Source organism: Diaporthe amygdali (assembly GCF_026229845.1).
Source record: "Diaporthe amygdali strain CAA958 chromosome Unknown NODE_60_length_211398_cov_62_513432, whole genome shotgun sequence".
NCBI classification, from domain to species: Eukaryota; Fungi; Ascomycota; class Sordariomycetes; order Diaporthales; family Diaporthaceae; genus Diaporthe; species Diaporthe amygdali.
In genome coordinates this window covers 170,238-187,727 of record NW_026517080.1, presented here as the reverse complement: position 1 = coordinate 187,727, position 17,490 = coordinate 170,238, and the positions used below count along the sequence as shown (strand labels likewise).

At 59.4% G+C, this 17,490-nt stretch overlaps 5 protein-coding genes across 5 annotated transcripts; 2 read left to right on the top strand and 3 right to left on the bottom strand.

Annotated features, from left to right (window-relative positions):
- Nucleotides 1-231: 231 nt before the first annotated feature.
- On the bottom strand, nucleotides 232-2,214 carry J7T55_007041 (sphingosine kinase; the record flags this gene model as incomplete). Its single annotated transcript, XM_053135894.1, has 4 exons — nucleotides 232-600; nucleotides 760-1,859; nucleotides 1,931-1,984; nucleotides 2,082-2,214. The coding sequence occupies 4 exons, from the start codon at nucleotides 2,212-2,214 to the stop codon at nucleotides 232-234; spliced, it is 1,656 nt and encodes a 551-aa protein (XP_052986539.1).
- A 1,303-nt stretch (nucleotides 2,215-3,517) lies between these two features.
- J7T55_007040 (nmda receptor-regulated protein 1) lies at nucleotides 3,518-6,237 on the bottom strand (the record flags this gene model as incomplete). Its single annotated transcript, XM_053135893.1, has 3 exons — nucleotides 3,518-3,963; nucleotides 4,075-5,211; nucleotides 5,334-6,237. 3 exons carry the CDS (start codon nucleotides 6,235-6,237, stop codon nucleotides 3,518-3,520), a joined length of 2,487 nt encoding a protein of 828 aa, XP_052986538.1.
- Nucleotides 6,238-7,146: 909 nt separating this feature from the next.
- J7T55_007039 (uncharacterized protein) lies at nucleotides 7,147-7,806 on the bottom strand (the record flags this gene model as incomplete). Its single annotated transcript, XM_053135892.1, has 2 exons — nucleotides 7,147-7,658; nucleotides 7,737-7,806. The coding sequence occupies 2 exons, from the start codon at nucleotides 7,804-7,806 to the stop codon at nucleotides 7,147-7,149; spliced, it is 582 nt and encodes a 193-aa protein (XP_052986537.1).
- Nucleotides 7,807-13,052: 5,246 nt separating this feature from the next.
- On the top strand, nucleotides 13,053-15,330 carry J7T55_007038 (uncharacterized protein; the record flags this gene model as incomplete). The annotated part of the gene is made up of 3 exons (XM_053135891.1): nucleotides 13,053-14,768; nucleotides 14,873-15,020; nucleotides 15,074-15,330. 3 exons carry the CDS (start codon nucleotides 13,053-13,055, stop codon nucleotides 15,328-15,330), a joined length of 2,121 nt encoding a protein of 706 aa, XP_052986536.1.
- A 189-nt stretch (nucleotides 15,331-15,519) lies between these two features.
- Nucleotides 15,520-17,444, top strand: J7T55_007037 (uncharacterized protein; the record flags this gene model as incomplete). Its single annotated transcript, XM_053135890.1, has 4 exons — nucleotides 15,520-15,627; nucleotides 15,815-16,307; nucleotides 16,376-16,782; nucleotides 16,992-17,444. The coding sequence occupies 4 exons, from the start codon at nucleotides 15,520-15,522 to the stop codon at nucleotides 17,442-17,444; spliced, it is 1,461 nt and encodes a 486-aa protein (XP_052986535.1).
- Between the last annotated feature and the right edge of the window lie 46 nt (nucleotides 17,445-17,490).

The following is a 17,490-nucleotide window of genomic DNA, read 5'->3' as shown; positions in this document are numbered from 1 at the left end:
CCTTTGCACTCATCTCTACTGTCGGGGTATCACTGATTACTGTGGAAACCCTTCCACGTCATCTTCTCTAGTCTGCCGGCATGCAACCGCGTGGGTGGCCGGCTCATGTGGGGACCGCTCCGGGGGATCTGACCTAGCCCCCGGGACGGGCGGACTCTTATTTCCCTGCAGGTGCTGCTTGCTTGCGTAGATCCCAGAGGCATCACCGCGGCCTGCTCAGGATGGTTATCCCTACGCCATCAGCCGCTGGGTCGCGGTAACCTGGTCCCAGTTCCTCGGGCCAACGTGTTCCATGACGCCGCGTTTTGTGATGACCATGCCCAGGCCCTGGTGTACCTCGGCCTGGAATGGCTCGAAGGGGACCTTCTCGCCGTCTATGCTGATGAACCCGTCCTTTTGATCCTTGGGGACGATGCGGAAAGCCGAAACCTTGCGGTACGTGACGAGAGGATTGTCAAAGAAGGAGTTGTTGCTGACGGACAAGAGGAGGCCTGGGGCTTTCGGGGTGGGCACGTCACCGTCGACGGTGACGAGATCCATTAGCCCGTCGTTGAGCCAGGCGGCGTTGAAGAAGATGACGTCGGGAGCCATGTATGCGACCTGTTGAGCGTGTGAGCCAAACCGTTCTTGTTTCTTTTTTTTTTTTTCTTTTTTTTTTTTAAAAAAAACTTCTTTTTATCCCGGGAAGGGGGTAGGGGGGAGGGGGCTGGGCCTGGCCGAGAGATTGGGCGCAAGGCGGAGGCCAGCTTGTTAACTCACATTCCCACAGTAGAAGTTCCCCACCTTGTCCGCCCCGACCTTCTCCCATCCCTGGGGGAGTTTGTCGTTGATAGTGCCGTACCTCAGCGGCGGCAGCCCGGTGGCGTCGTCATTCCCGGCCGCCGAGTCCGAGTCCGCAACAGAGCTCTGGGCCCCGGCTTGCGCCTTGGGGCCGGGCGAGACCGTGGCCATGCTGTCGAGCTCGACGGCTGAGCTGTTCTCCCTCTCCCGCCTGTAGTGGTCCCTGACGCCGTCCTTGTGGTCTATGTCGACCTTGGCCCACAGGTCACAGGGATAGACCTTCTTCTTCAATATCCGCATTACGACGCCGTAGGTGAAGCGGTGCTCGCCCATCCAGCGCAGGTGCTCGGTGCCGAGGTCGGCCTCGGCCATGATGCCCAGGGCCTGGCTGAGGAAGGACAGGATGCGCCTGTCGCCCTGGGTGATGCTGATGAGGTCGAGCGGGGTGGCGACGCCCTTGACGATGGCCAGGGCGGCCAGGGAGGGCCTGTGGGTGCCGAAGACGTTGCAGGCGAGGGCATTGCCGCTGCCGCAGGGGACGTGTGCGACGGCTATCTTGTGCAGGGCTCGCTTTGCGTCGGGGCGCCTGCCCAAGCCGTTGAAGACCTCGTGGGGGAGGCCGTCGCCGCTGCAGGGCACGACGATGTCGAACTGGTCAATGTCCATGCTCTCGACCAGGCCGACGGCCTCGCCCGAGAAGGTGGTGTGGTGGATGGTGAGGGGCATGCGCGCCGCGTCGAAGATGGGCTTCACCTGGTTCTCCCATATCTTGACTGCGCCGCCGGGGCCGGCGTGTGGGTTGACGAGGACGTAGGCGCGTCTGCGGCGCGGGGCTGGGCCATAGGAGCGGGCCATGAGATGTTGGACCCACTCGGCCACCGGGTCGGGCGGCGCCGTCGCCGTCGCCGTCGCCGTCGCAGTGGCTGGGCTGAGAGGGAAGGACAGCTTGGCAGCTCGGCGGAGCGTATTGGAGACCTCGCGGGCGTAATCGATGGTCAGGGTGGCGTGGGCACTGTCGAGCTCTGCCCAGAGGATGTTGTAGAGGGGGATTGAGGACGGCGCAGGAGGGCGTGCGGGGCCTGGCAGGGCAAGCGTGGACGGTCAGACAGCACTCGAGCGGCGGGACGCAGAGCGGGAGGGAGGGACGCACCTGACGAGCCAAAGCCGCATGTCCTGCTCTTTTTATCAGCACGCGGCCTGGCGTCTGTGGGGGAGAGTTGTGTGCGTCAGTGCCCTGTGTGCTGTGCGGCGGAACACGGCGTCGTGTCGGCGTCGCGGCGGGTTGTGGGGATTGACTGTACCGTGGACGACGAGGGAATCGTGCTGTATGGCGAGGGAAAGGTCTGGACCGAGCCTGATGGTATGAGGCGAGTCGACAGACCCATGGGCAGACCCGGGCCCGGGCTCGGCCAGGTCGGGAGGCTGCAACGGCATGCCTGGGCGAGGCTGGGGCCGAGGCTGAGAGGGAGAGGGAGAGAGACCACCAATTGGGCGACTTGGAAGCTGAGCTGGGCTGAGGCTGGGCTGAGGCTGGGCTGAGGTGAGGTGAGGTGACGTGAGGCGAGGCGAGGCGAGGCTGCCACTTGGGAGTTTCAAGCGTACATATGTACGTATGTATGTATGTATGTATGGGTGGGTGGGTGGATGTGTGGATGTGTGGACGATCGAACGCTGGCCTATTTATTTTGTATGCGCGCGCACACGAGTTGGACCGGATGGGGCGGGACGGGGCGGCGGGATGGGCGAGCCGGGACCTGGGGGTGGGAGCTGGAGCTGGAGGTGGGACCGAATTCGAGTTCAAGCTCAGGGGGATGCTGTATTAATAAGACTATGTTGTTGTCAACCAGATGGGGGGGGGGGTTGGCTGCGAGAGGAGTCTGAGTCTGCGACAGGTGCAGAGGGGGACGGACGCTGCCCAAGGCGAGGAGGATTTGGACGGCGGTGGGCCGCTACCTGGTGGCTACCTGAGTACCTGGGTAGACCTGTATACCGAGGCACCCCAAGGCACGTGTGGATTGACTTTGCTGTCCTGTTCAGTCTGACCTTGTGCTTTGCTGGATAGGCAGGGCAGACTATAGTCTATCCTGTGTGCTGTGTGCAAGAAACAAGCATCGAAAAAGAAGAGAAGGCTCCGTCTGGACTACAACAGACTTGTCACCGTTTCGACATGTGCGACATGTGCGACATGCACTATAACTCGTCTAGGGGACGGGCATTGACTCCTCTAGGTACTGTACTAGGTAGCTCGGCATTGCCCCCGTGCCAGTGTCAGTCCCCGTCCCCGTCCCCGTCCGCGGGAGCCGAGCCTACCACCTGCCACCTGCATGCTACTCAGTGAAAACGTCCATGCACGGGACCCCCCATGTGACGCTGTAGCTTGTTGGCACCTAAGCCCGTCGGCCCATCTCTGGACTTCACTTCTCCTACGAACCCCCTTCTTCTATCTCCTCGTCTGCTTCTTCTTCTTCTTCCTCCTCCGCCTTGCCCCTTGCATATCCATAGACTGCTATACATACCTAAGTACATACCTTCACCACCTCCGCAACTGTGTGTGTATTTGTGCCTCAGCCTCAGCCTCATTGTGGGCTTGTACGCAAGCACACATGCGCCCAGGGTAAATATGTTTTACTGCACCCGTCTGCCTCAGCCGAGTTTCCCCTGCTGTGCTGCTAGATCCTCGGACGGCGTCGGTGCCTGCAAGCACCCACACGCCTCTCTGCTCGGGCTGCGAAGCACACTATGTGAACACCGACGACTCGGGCCACTTCTGAGCTGCTGTCTTCCTGAACCCCTCCAGTTCCCCGCTCTTCCACCCCTTTAGCAGTTCTTGCGCATCGCTCGCGTCCCTCAGCCCCACGCCTTCCATCTGTAGCAAGCCCGCCACCTCCTTGCCCAGCCTGGCCCGGTCCTCCCCCAGCCTGTCCTGCACGCGTATGCTCGCCAGGATGTGCTGCGCGCTGCCCTTGTGCCTCTGCCGGAACTCCTCGTTGTGCTTGGCCAGGTCCGTAGACGCCGGGATCTCCGTGAACTCCGCCTTGATCACCTCGCCCACCTTGGCTGGCAGCGTGCCCGCCTCCTTGTCCAGCGCCTGCCTCAGACGCACCGCTTGCTCGTGAGCCTTGGCGTTCTCCCGGTCCAACGCCAGCACAGCCTTTAGGCACCCAAGGGCCAGTATGTACTTTTCTGAGAAGGAGAAAAAGAAAAAGTTAGCAACCGATGTCTACCAGTCAAGTCGTCGCGTGCCTGATCCCGACCGCTTCCTCCACCCTTTACTTGGTGGCCGGTTAGACTTACTCCTGAGAATCAGCACCTCGAAAGCTGTCGCCTGTGCCTCGATGCTCTTCGGGCTGCACGCCAGCATCGGGTTCACAAACTTCATGGCCTCTGCCAGCGGATCCGTCGTGCTCGCGAGCTTCTGTCCCAGCGGGTCGTCGTCCTTCTTCTTCAGCGCTTCAGCGTCCTGCTTGCCCTTTTGGCCCTGGTTGGGATTCTGCTTGGCCGCCCGGTCCGCCGCCTCGCGCTCCAGCCGCTGCGATTCCTTCTTTGCCTTCTTTGCCGCCTTCTTCTTTTCCAGGGCGTCGTCGCCGTGGGCGCCCGCCGAGCCGTTGACCCCATTGGCCTCCACCGCATTCTGCTCCTCGTGCAGCCGCAGGTACACCCGTGCCGCATCGATCGCCACGCGCGTGTACATCGGGTGGTCTCGCAGGTGGTCCTCCCACCTCACCATGTCGACATAGGCCCGGATCATACCCTTTCTGAGCGAGAAACTGTGGAAGTCGAACTGGTCCTCCTGCCACACGTCGAAGATGTTATAAACCGAGTGGAATCGCTTCAGGGCCAGTCCCACATTGCCCAGCCGCGCGTGGGCCTCGCCGTCCTCGGTGAGGAACCACACACTCTGCATGTCCAGAAGGTCTGCCAGTGGGCCACCGGGCGTGTCGGCTTTGGTGAACATGCCCATTGTCTTGAGTGCCTTGTCGCATTCATTGTTCCGCAGTTGGTACTTGGCTGCCTTGGTGTTGATGTATCGATCTCTGGTGTCCAGTGCTCGGGCATGGTCCATAGCCTCTGATGCCTTGTGCAGGTTTCCGTGGTGCTTCCATATCCGCGCCTTGGTCATGGCAAAGTCAACATTCTTGGGATCTAGCTCAATGGCCTTGTCTACATACTCCATAGCCTTGGCGAGGTCACGGCTTGGGGAGTAGTTGTAGTGCTGAGCCAAAAAATACAGAGCCGCCCCTTTGCCTTTGGAGCTGTCTCCATTAGCTTGCTCCCCGCCTGCCGCCTCAAGGTACTCATGCACCAGGGCGGGCAGGGTTGTTCTCTTGAAGTCATCGTTGTAAAGGTGCTTTAGGTTGGCAAAGGTGGAGGGCACGCCTTTATCTAATACTGCGGTCAAATACTTCTTGGCCGATTCCTTGAAGTCATCGCCTGGGAATGGTCAGTTCAAGGCTAAGGTAGAAAGAAACAACAGGAGATGAAAAAGAAAAGAATAAGGAAACGAGGAAAAGTTTCTTTTTTTGGGGTGAATGGGGAAGGATAGTTCCACCTACCGGTCAAAAAGTCCAGAGGGAGACGTCGCGCAGCATCTGAGCGAGGCGACTTGGTGACGTATTCGTCGTAGATTGCTTTGCGAGCCGCAACATCCCCCTCAGCCAACCCGAGCACTGCAATCAGGGAGTCGTAATACTCAGGATGGTCGGGGTTCCGATCGAGGAGTGCACGGTAGGCCCGGGCTGCGTCATCCTTCCTTCCGAGCTGAGCCAAATACCTGGCTCGTGCTTCCATGTAGGACAGGCGGTCCAGGTTCTGCTTGCAGACTGATTCAAGGTGGTCCAAAGCCCTCTGAGTGTCGCCAGTCTCGGCAATGATCATGTTACGGTACATGATGGCCTCTGCATGTTCGATGTCGGTCTTGGGGGGAGGTGTTTTTAGCGTCTCCTCGAACGTTTTGAGTATGTTCTCGGCCTCGACTAGGTTGCCGGCCAAGTGATGGGCGATGGCCAGGCCGGTCCAGCTCTGCCTCAATTGTGGGCGTTGCTGCAACATGGCAAGCCTGCTCTGGACATAGCCGTTGTAGTCGCGCATCTGGATCTGCAGGATGGCGAGGTCTCGCTGGATCTGGCTGGAGTCGGGCTCGAGCTTGAGGGCGAAGCGGTAGGCTTTGATGGCCTCCTCAAAGTTCTTGTTGGTCCTGTACAGCAGTCCGTAGACGTGCCAGCAGATATGCGACTTCATATCGACGGTCAACGCCTCCTTGCCCAGCGCGAACGCCTCGTCGGTCTTGCCCTGGGCATTTAGGATGAGGGCCTTCATGGCCATTGTGTCGCCGTGCCTAGAATTCTTCTTGAGGATTTGCTCGGCGGCCTTGAGGCCGCGCTTGTACTGCTTCTCCTCATAGTTGCGGACGACCTGACGAAAGAGATTTTGCTCCCTCGTGCTCAGCTTCTGTGACATTTCGACGGGTGGGCCAGGTGCCGAGTGCGTGTGCCGAGGGGGGGGGGTGGTCTGTTGTGGTTGGTGTGAGATGGGGATCCTATGAGCAAAGATATTGTCAGCTACTCGAGCGTGTCTCCAGGGCAGAGAAGGCAGCACTTCTGTGGCAGCGTGGGCGGATGTGGAAGTACAGTTGGCACGTATGCAGATGTGGGCTCAGCTTGGTGGAATGGAATGCTCGTATTATGAGGTCGAGAGGTGAGGATGCCGGCTGACTGCGCACATGCCAGGCTGGAGACGTCCGAAGGAACGCTTGATCGTGGCCAAGAGAGGAGGGAAGGACAATGGCCAGCGTGTTGGAAGCAGATTGCGTCGTATGAGGGTGTTTGTGTGAGTGGGCGGCCCGGTCGCGAGCTAAGGCAGTAAAACTTACACAGAGAGAGAGAGAGAGGTACGTACGTACAAGAAGCTGCTCCCGGCAGAGGTGGGTTGAAAGTAAGAGCGGGATGTCAAGCTTGCACTCTGGCACTGGGACTACTAGCAGACGTGGGGTCGATTTGGCTGGCTGCCCCAGCGCCCAGTGAGCGCGGGCCTAGACGACACCAGCCGGCAACCAGCCGTCGGGCGGACCACATGCACGAGACGGACGGCCTTCAACCAAGGTGCCCACCTGGGCCTTGATTGATGATGGTAGATGATATTACAACACAACACAACACAACACAACACAACACAACAGCACCATCGTTCAGCCAGTATGGCCCGGCTGCTAGTCATATTTGCAGCCTGGCACTTTTCTACAACGAGTTGCCGGCCAGCCTCTGTCTGATGTGGCACGTCTCTCCGACTCTCCGAGTAGCCTCCCGATCCACACCTTACGGTGCATCAACGTTACCTAGCTTTCAGAAGACCACGCGCGCACACTGCACGCTATGCGCCATTCCTTACCCTCCAATCGCCAAGCGCCCTCTCCCAGTCGTCGGCAGAGTCACCACATCTTTCCCGAACGAGACCCCACGTCCTGGACCTGACAATGTTCTCGATGCCCTGCTCCTGCCGCAGCAACACGGCCAGCTGCGTCGTTCTGGGCTCGCGTGGGAAATAGCGTGCTGAGTATGGGTCTAACCTCTCGTCGACGACTCTCTCCCTGTTCCTCACCAACTCAGCTTCCCGCACTGCGGCATCCGGGTCGCTAGGGTCCGGGCTGGTGGCCACCAGCGCACAGTAGCTCAAGACGTCGGAGCGGGCTTGCCACGTGGGGAAGAGGACCTTGTCTTTGAAGTTCTGGCACGAGCGGCGCCCAATCTGTTCATCCGGCCGGGGGCGCGGGGTTCGCTGAGAGGTCGAGTTGGGGTCGAACCCGCGCGAGGCAGGCGTTACGAGGGCGTTGAGGTTCTGGGTAATAGAATCGTCTATAGTGCTGCGAGATACCCGCAGGAATTCTGCAAGCAAGAACACGCATCAGTGGACGGGCCAGGGCCGGAGGGGGAGACAGAGGGCGGAGCAGGTGGGCAGCGCACCTCGCAACGTAGCTGTTGACAGGCAGAACTGGGGCGTGAGTCTGGGCTGCGCCGGCGGCTGCTCAACCATGATGGTTTCCCGAGACGGTGGTCGGCAGGGAGGAACGTCCCGGTCTGAGCTTTGCCGCCTTGACCAGAAGAAATGCGCCACTGTGACTGATGGTGGTGTGACCGTTAGGTCCTGGATCCTGACGTGTGCTTTCGATGGGTGGGATGGTGGATTGTGGATCTTGCTTGACCTGCTTGACCTGGTTGATGGTCGTGTTAAGGCAGTGTCAACGTTGTGTGTAGTGCCGCCTCTGTTTGGGCGCGGTGTGGCAGCTTGACGACAGTATTTTGGTGGCGGTTGCGTTGCCCAATAATGGCTGGCGCCACCTGAATCTTAGAGCACACGGGTGCGTGCTGCACGCATCTCAAGTGTTGGCGTCATGGCCCAAAGTAAGACCACACCGGAAGGTCGCCGGGCGGCGGATTAGGTAAGCTCGGTTGGACACGGGGAAGGGAGCCGAGACAACATCTCTCTGTCGTGGGAGACGGCCTAGACATCATCTTCTTCTACTCTTGCTTCCGGGCACGTAATCCTCGGCCCCTTTGGTACCCTACATCACCCGCACGGGATCTTTGGGGTCTCTGCGAGATGTGTGTGGACATGTCTACTCGTACAGCAGTGTGTCCAGCTACACCACTGTACTGAGGACGCGGCTGTCTCTTGTTTTGCCCTGCGATCGAAGCACATGCTATGCCCTCAGGCCGGGCTCGCCTTCTCCCGTGTAGATTTGCGGTTGCCGACTCGCCACTGGTCACTGTGCCCACCCCCTGGCGGCGCCGTACAGACTACAAATCAGGTGCGCCGCGGCCTCGCGGCCTCGCGGCCTTTCGAGCCATCACGAGCCATGTTCCATTCGGCGCACGACAGGCGGCTCAGGCCTCGAGTTCTAAACTCCGGTCTTCAGCTCTCCGGGCGCCCTGCGAAGGGACACCTGTCGGGCGTGTTGGCAAATGGCCGGCCCGCATGCCCGAAGACCATCACTACTTTAAGGAGCTCTCGCCCCAGAGCCATGTGTTCTCTTGTTAGGATTGGCCCCTCCTCGGCTCGGCGCAGGCCGCGACCCATATCCACTGCTCAAACGCTGGGCGGGCAGCACCACACATTGGTGTCGTATCTGCAGGAGCGGGGTGTAGCAAAGAGGCTAATGCGTGTTTCTCGCTGATTCAGCCGAGAGTCTCGCTGCATCTACAGTGCTGTGTAGGCCTAGGGTTACCTAGGTAGGCTCTACATGGTGCCGTAATAAGATCAAATGAGACACCAACACAGATCTGCGTGTAATGTACTCTAGATGCCAGCCAGCTGACACGAGGCATAGACTACCCAGCGTTGTCGTCTCGTCTGCGCGAGGATACGCACACTGATGGCACTGAGGCCTATGTCATACACATGCAAGCAATATCGACACAGCTCTCAGCTTGTCTTGGGACCCTTGGCTGTGCCCAGTCGGAGCAAATGCGCGGTGTCAACAAGGAACATCATGTCGCCAGGAGACAGGAAAGCCCGAACAACACTTCATCGGCTTCGAGTTGTTCACGACGTGAACACAATTCGTTGTTCCTGGAGGTGACATGGCCTCCCCTGGGCTGTTACCCGACCAGCAAGTACCATGAGTTGATGTCATTGATACTTGCGGTAGACATTTGATCAGACCGCGGGCCTTTGCAAGGAAGGCCTCTCCCTGTGCTCCTGGTTAGAGAAGCAGGCTGTTCCAGAGACGGGTGGTGGTGGGAGGGCTAGAGGCTCGAATATTAAGAAAGAGAGGGTGTTTGAAGGAGGATCAAAAGCGGGACAGGGCAAGTGAGTGCCAGAAGACCCAAGAAGTCAGAAAAAGAGAGATTTTCTGTGTATTCCTCCCGGAAGGGAGAGGGGGGGTTGAGCAGGGGAGAGAGTGACGGAGCATGCACGAGATTGCAGAGCCGGGTCTGAGCCAGCCGACAAGCCGGCTGACCAGGGGGCCAGGGCTCGAGATTGATGTGAGCTCGCCAATCTCGAGTCCCCCCCGCTCTTGCTTCCGTGCTACGTACTGCGTGTGTGTGTGTGTGTGTGTGTGTGTGTGTCCAAACGAGATGCAATGTCAGGGCTGTGTCATGGAGGAGGTCGAGAGAGCGATCTCATTGCAGCTGTTGCAGCGCTTATCAGCATGAAGTAGACTCTGTGGACTAGGTACCACGGGAGCCTTTGCACGACGCCCACGAGAGACTGGTATTTGTTTCTGGCACGCGGACAGGTATCACCAGCGAGGAGAACAATTCGAATGAAGAATTAACCCCGTCGGCGTCTCTTGCCAGGGGTCTTTTCCCACCTTACCCTGCCTGCCTGCAAGCCGTCCCACATCCCACGAGACGATATCCCGGCGTCAGCCCGCAGCTGGCGCGCAAAGGATCAGTGCTGCATATGGAATACCTGGGTATCCCACATGCATCTGGCCCCATTGGTCCCGTTCAGCGTACCTAGGTAGCCTCTGGAAAGGCGGTAGCACCTGCTCACCTGTCAATGTTGGCAATGAGCGAGCCGAGCCCTTGAAGAGCCAACGAAGCCATGCTGCCATGCCGCCACGGTGAATTGTGGAATGGGTCATGGCGGCCCCGAGAACCGTGGGAATCAGATGGATGGTGGCACCAGCGGGTGAGCATTGAAGAGTTTCGCCGGATCTGCACGTAGCCCGTTTAAGTCAGGGGCAGAGCAGCTAGCAGACTGAGAGAGAGGGTGTGTGGCGCTGGACGGGTGGGAACATGAACGAACCGGTCAAGCAAGCAGGGCATTTCAGGCAATGCGTACAGACAGACATGCACATACCTAGGTATACAGCACGTAACATACACGCATGTACAAACACGATACATGTACACTGATCCAAGAGCGCGCACACGCGCACACACACAGTCTCTCCATCTATCTCTCTCTTTCTCTCTTTCTCTCCCCCTCCCTGTCCCCTCCCCCCTTCTCTCTCTCTCTCTCTCTCTCTCACGCACACACGTCTACACGTATTCACATGGATAGAGTGTCAACAAGGGAGTGAAAGTGGCCTGATTCAGGCGCTGACTTTGGGCCATGCTGTCACTCACGCACACACTCTCACTCACTCACTCGCCTAGCACAGGGAATGGTTGTCGTCCAAACGGTTTAATGGTTTCGGTCTCCCGAGCGGCGAAGCTTGAATTAAGCTCCCGCTAGGGCAGGTCTAACGGGCTCGCGTATCTTTGTCAGGAGGCGAACCGTGGCCCCAGGGCCCTTGGTTCCCCCTTCGCTCAACGGGCAGAAGCGAGACAGCAAGCGAGGCAAGCCGAGACGCCAGCCGCCAGCCTCCCAGCCTCCCAGCCTCCAGCCGTGCCCACGCCGGTACCCTGTATCTACACAACATTCTGCGCCGTGTGTCCTGCATGCATAGGTAGGATGGAGGTTGCGGATCAAGGCCCCGGGGGCTCATGGTCCCTGGTCCCTGGTCCCTGGGTCTCCTGATCCTTGCCTCGGTCGTGTTTAATCTGCCCAGACAGCATTAATACCAAGTCGTTATTACGGCCCAGTACATGACTGGCGTACCTTACGGAGCTGTCGACCAAGCTGGTCCCCATTCCTTTTCATCCCGTTCCACGCCCACCCCCTGCAAACAATCAACCCATCCCATCCCATCCCATCCCATCCCATCATCTCATCCCATCCCATCCCACGGTCGGCAATCTGTCGCTAGAGCTGTCGAAGAAGACAGAAGAAGCGAAAAGGCAACCCCTGCTAACGGCTGCGCCGCTGCTGGGCTGTATCCTTTGGCGGTCTGTTCCCCACCCCCCCCCAACAGCCTTGACAGCTTCCTCCTACTCGGCCGAGTCCAAGTTCTAGCAGCCCCTGCCCAGCATCCATGAACCCAAGGACCCACGCGCACCTGGGAATGTGCTTTTGCTCGCGCATCGCTGTCCTTTTTCCTATACAGTATGCCCCCGGAGCACTACGTCTCAGCAGCTTGAACACCCAAGGTCCGGCGCGAGGGCCGTGCCATGAATCAATCGGTCAAGCAACCACTCAGTTAATTTTGACAACTATCGTGTCCGAACCTCGACGGGCAGATTTCCTCATTTCAAGCAGCAGACGATTACGTTTGATTGTCGACCTGGAGCCCGGGCCGTTCGAGGTTCAAGGCTGGAGACGCCCAACCCCTGCCTCGCGACCCCCCTGGAAATACCCAGAGGAAGAAGAGAAAAAAACCATATCCTGGCACCCCACAAGCCTGTCCCCTGAAAAGTCCAATACTGTACATACAGCACCGGGGGACCGCGCAGTACATGTGCCGTACGGGCTACTGAGAGCAGGACAGCGGAATAGGGACCGGTAAATGATCAATGTATGTGTGTTCGCAGCCACATACACACGCGCGCGCACACACACACACACACACATATATATAGTCTATACAGTCCTGTGCTGCTGTTAGATTGCGTTCGGGGGGTTCTCCGACACGGAACATAGGATGACCTCTTGCGGAATAAGCCCATGTGGGACGATACCCTAAAATGGGATCATGTCCTCTTCATCTCGGACTAGATGACAGTATCCAGGCTCGCCAGGTCACAGCAGAGTCAGGTCCTGGCGGAGGCGGGCTCTACTGTCCCGGCTGCCCGCTTGGAGGGGGGAGGGGGGAGGGGGGAGAGAAGCTCGAGCTGGAGCTCCACGGGTGCATCTTGTTGCCTCCTTTTTCTGCCCTCGAGCCATGGCTGAATTGTCTCTTGGCCTGCTGTGAGGCCCAAAGCAAGGACTGTACTCATGAGACTACTGTATGCTGTACTGTACGCGGTAGCGCAGGGGATATATGACAGGTCGTGGCACCGAGTACGGTGCAGTGAAGTGAAGTGCAGTGCAGTGCAGTGCAGTACAGTACAGTACGGTGGGCGCGGTACAGCAAGCACCATCACGTACCTGCGACGGGGTAGCGGGAGGTACAGGTACGTACCTCGACATGTGCCTTTCCCGTCCCCTGCCTCTCTGCCTCTCTCTGCCTCTCTCTGCCTCTCCTGGGTGCCAGGGAGCGAGCTCCTGCCCGACACCCTGCCTGGCCCGCCCGTCGCGGTGGTCCCCCCCCTGTCAACTCACCTCACTCCACCCCACACCACCTCTCCACCTGCATCCAACGCGAATTTTCCCTCCCTCTCTCTTTTTGGCTTCATTGCCCACCCTCGTCCATCGGCACGGGGCACAGTCCAGTCGGTCCAATTCAATTCCCCTCGGGGCTCCATAAAAATTTGGATGTGCCCCTAGGTAATAATAAAAGCACACCCAAAATGGACCACCCTCCTTCATCATCGCCGCCGCCGCCGCCGCAGCAGCACCAGCAGCAGCAGCAGCCGGACCAGGACCAGACGCAGACGCAGACGCAGACACAGACACAGACGCACTCCCAGAGCCATCAACCGCACGGATTGGGATCTGGTCTGGGACTGGGGTTGGGATTGGGCCAGGGACTGCGAAAAGCACCGCAACTGGACGTCGACCTCGAGCTGGTACAACCTCAGGACTCGGCCCTGCCGCTGCCAGCACCATCTTTACCAAGCCCACGAGCACCACGCTCCCCACGCGCTCCACCTACAGGCACGGCCTTGTCTTCTTCTGGCGCGTCTGGTCCTGCACAACCACGACCACCGCCGCCGCCGCCACCACCACCACCACCACCACCACCCTCCTCTACTGTGTCTACTTCCACTTCTGCTCGCGTCCAGGAGCCGCCCTGCTGCGACCGACATCCTCCTCTTTCTTCCTTACGGCCCATTTCTCCCCAGCAGACACCTGACGGAGAGTACACGCGCACGCATCCACAGGCAGCGACTGTCAACCCACCAGTGCACACCCACGGCCGAGGACAGAGTTTGGGCCACAGCCAGAGCCAAGGTCAAGCCCAGGGCCGATTTCTCAGCCCAAGTCTTCCACGCCCTGCCAGCAGCAGCACAGCTAGTGCGACCAGCAGCTGCAGCGACTCGAGCAGCGCCAACAGCTACATTGACAGCGTCTCCGGTGCCAGTCCCAGTGTCACTGCCACTACCACTGCCAGTTCCAGTTCTAGTGATACTGGCAAGGAGCACGGCGCCAGAGAAAGGGGTAGCCGTCAACTCCACAACGGGGCCTCGTGCCGCTCACAGCCTTCGAGCTCAGCTACCTCGACGACGACCTCGTATGCCACGACAACTGCGCAAGGCAATACTCACCTTCTTCGCACCCATACCCGTCAACCCTTCCCACACGGCGTGCCTTCACCCACGCCCTCTTCGTCGCCGCCCATGTCCCATCCTCCGCCCCCAACTGGCCCTCCTCGCCAACCTCAGCAGCAGCAGCAGCAGCAGCAGCAGCAGCAGCAACAGCAACAACAACAACAACAACAACCACAACAGCAGCAGCAGCAACCTCAACATGGTGCCCCGCCGACACTCCAGCCGGTGAACTACCCTGCCCCAGGGGCTCACTATCATCCCCACGGCACGCCAACAGGCCATGCGCCTCCCCCTCCTCCCCCTCAGTACGGCTACCCAACCCCCGGAGGCCAGCCCGTCGACCAGTACCGACAGAGCCCGACTGGCCCGCCGCCCCATTCTCTCGCCCTCCCCAGCATGCGCAGTTTCGATCAGCAGCAACAGCAGCAGCAACCACAGGGCCAGCCGCAACACCCCGGGCCCCATCAGCACCACCACCACCACCAGCAGCATCACCAACAGCAACACCAACAGCAACACCAACAGCACCAGCACCAGCACCAGCAGCCGCAGGCGCCTCAGTATGCCCAGGTACAGCACCACCCACAACATCACCATCCGCACCAGTACCAGCCTCCACCACAGCTGCAGCCCGGGGCGCCGATGGGCTCTACGATGGCTCCTGGGCCGCACATGGGCTACTTTACGATAAACCAGCCGCCATATGGCATGCACGACCAGATGGCGATGCGTTATGGGATTCCGCCGGGGCTCTACGACCCTCGCATGCAACTGAGTGGAGGAAGGCACAAAAAGGTATGTGGGAGAGTGGCGGAAACGCACGCTCGGTTCTGTTCTATTGTTGTTTCAGGTGGCAGAGTCCCTCTGTGTTGCGATGTGCGAGCAAGCACGCCTCCCAGGCGCGGGGTGATGATGGAGCGGAGTCTGTCAAAGTCATGTCTTTCGCTCTTTCCCTGGGTGTTGCTGACGGTGGGGCTCGGTTGCTAATAGGAGATCAAGCGTCGGACCAAGACTGGGTGTTTAACGTGCCGGAAACGACGGATAAAGGTGCGTGCCAGCAGTCTCCTTGAAAACCTCCGTCCCCGTCCCTGTCTCCGAAGTACGTCTGTCGGTCGGCCGCCGAAGACGAGGGGCTGCATCACTCAGCCAGTCAGGTCACATCGCCGCTGCGTGCCCTGCCAACTCGAACAGCCCATTTCGAGACCAAGAGGAAGGGCACGGCACGGTGGGCGGTACTGGCAGCGGGAGGCCAAGGGCGCGCTTCAACAACAACAACAACAACGACGACGACGACGAGGAGCCGTCGAGCCAAGACACTCGTAGCCCCTTGCCTGCTGATCCGTCGACCGTGATGTGATGTGCGCCGGCCGATGGGCGTCGCCCGAGTCTGGCCTGCATTGCACACTGGGTCCACGTCTTCTGGCTTGCTTGAAAATGTTGTTGCCAACTGTCTACCTGTCTTGGACTTTTTCTTCTCCGTGTTCTGCAGGCCTCAGACCTTATTTCTTCTTCTTGTTGCGTCTTGCCCTGTCCTCTTTGCCTCTTGATGGCGCAGCCCGTCCCGACTAGGAACCACCGTGCAAGCGAGAGTGGTGTCGGGTCACAACTGCTATCATCCTTGTCGCGGGCGCGAGGTGGGCACGCGAGTGGGCGAGTAGGACGCGAGCACCCGCCAAAACTTCGTCCCGTCCCGTCACGTCCCAAGTCAAGCGAGAAGCCTCTCCCCCTTCCGCTCCCCCAAAATCTCTCTTGCACTTCACGCTGCACTCTTTCTCAACCACCCACCAAGTCATCCCCCCTACCCTCCAACGCCATCGCCGCCCAACCGGCCGCGTTTGTAGGTTGCCGATCTGTCTAAGCTGACTCTGCCTGCCTTTTGGTGGTTCCAGTGTGACGAGACACACCCCACCTGCAACAACTGCAAGAAGTCGAAGCGCGAGTGTCTGGGCTACGATCCAATCTTCAAGCAGCAGCAAACCCCCTCGGCACTCCAGCCTGCCCCCAGTGGCGGCCCCTCGCCGTCCGCCTCGGCGACATCTACAGCCGCCCCGACTGCTCCTCCGGGCACTGCAGCCCCGTACACAACCCACCCGACGCCTGTGCTCACCCCAAGTGACCCGCCCGCCGCCCGTGAATCATCCGACGACAGCGCCACCGTCAAACACGAACCCTTTGAGCCTGCGAGGCCATCCATCAACATCGACCCGGCCTTGGACAAGGCTGGATCTGCCTCGTTCGCTGCCTCTGCTGCTGTGACCGCCGCCCTCACAGCTGCACGGTCACCCACCGCCGACTTCACCGTGCTGCAGCCTGGAGAGGCACCGCAGCTAAGAGGTGGCCGCTCCCCTTTCTCAGCCTCCAGTGTCATCCCGCAAGCACACACGCTTACTCAAGTTGCTCAGTAAAGATGCTCAAGGTCGATGAGATCATCGACCATTCTGGCGCCGCGCCTCGAATCGAGACGAGCCTGAGGCCGACGCCGCAGTCTGTCGAGGAACTCACCAAGATCTACTATGAGATCTACGTTCCTGGCCTCTGCCAATTCTTCGAATCGCAATGGTTCAACTTCCAGAGCCAGGGCCATAATTCTATTTCCATCTTTCTTCACAACGACCCCCTCATCTCCCTCCTGGGCAGCTTCCTCGTCTCGCTGCACACCGTCAATGCCGACCCCAACCACTTCTCGTACTGCGGACACCTCGAAACCAGGGTTGTTTGGGCTTTGGCCAAGCTGGCATACACGATCCCTTCTGGGATAAACATGCCACGTGATGACCCATTGCCAGAAAACAACCCCAGCGAGACGCGTGTAAGCAGCTCCCGGAGACCCACCCGCACCCCTCGCAGGATATCAGTCTGCCATCCTCGTGTCAAAGGCCGTCTCTGCTTTGCCCAAGCGTCCTTGATCTGGCTGCAGGTTGTGGGATGGCTCGCTGGCAGATGTTGTCCTGGGCCACCCCTGCGTATCGGATGGGGCTTCTTATTTGCCACTTCACTAGCTTACTCTGAAAGTTGTAGAACCGCGTCCACGTCTTCGAGGCACTTTTGAACGGCGAGACCCTCGCAACAAACCCTCTCATCCCCCCTCCAAGAAACGCCGATCAGCATCGACGCAAGGAGTATGAGTTCTGGTACTCACTGGCCGAGTTCCTGCGGCTTCCTGACCAGGTCGGGCGGGAGCAGCATCTGCAGAGGCTTCGGGGCCTTTTGGATGGTCGAGAAAACCGCGACGTGCTCTACTCGCTAGCCATCATACGGGACCTCGGCCCGCGATTCGGGCCCGGCTACGAGAATAAGATCCCGGATCACCTCGACGAGAGCGAGCCGCGCAATAAACTTCACGTGGCCACCCAATTCATCAAGGCAGAGGCCTCTGCCACGGGTGGCACAACCAACGTCGTCCGTCAGCTTACCTTCGTAGCGTGTCGGGCGCTCGTCAACCCTGGTTTCAACATTGTGCGCAAGCACTAAGTCATCAATCTGGCGCCAGCCCAAAGGTCATGGAGGTGGCGCATCA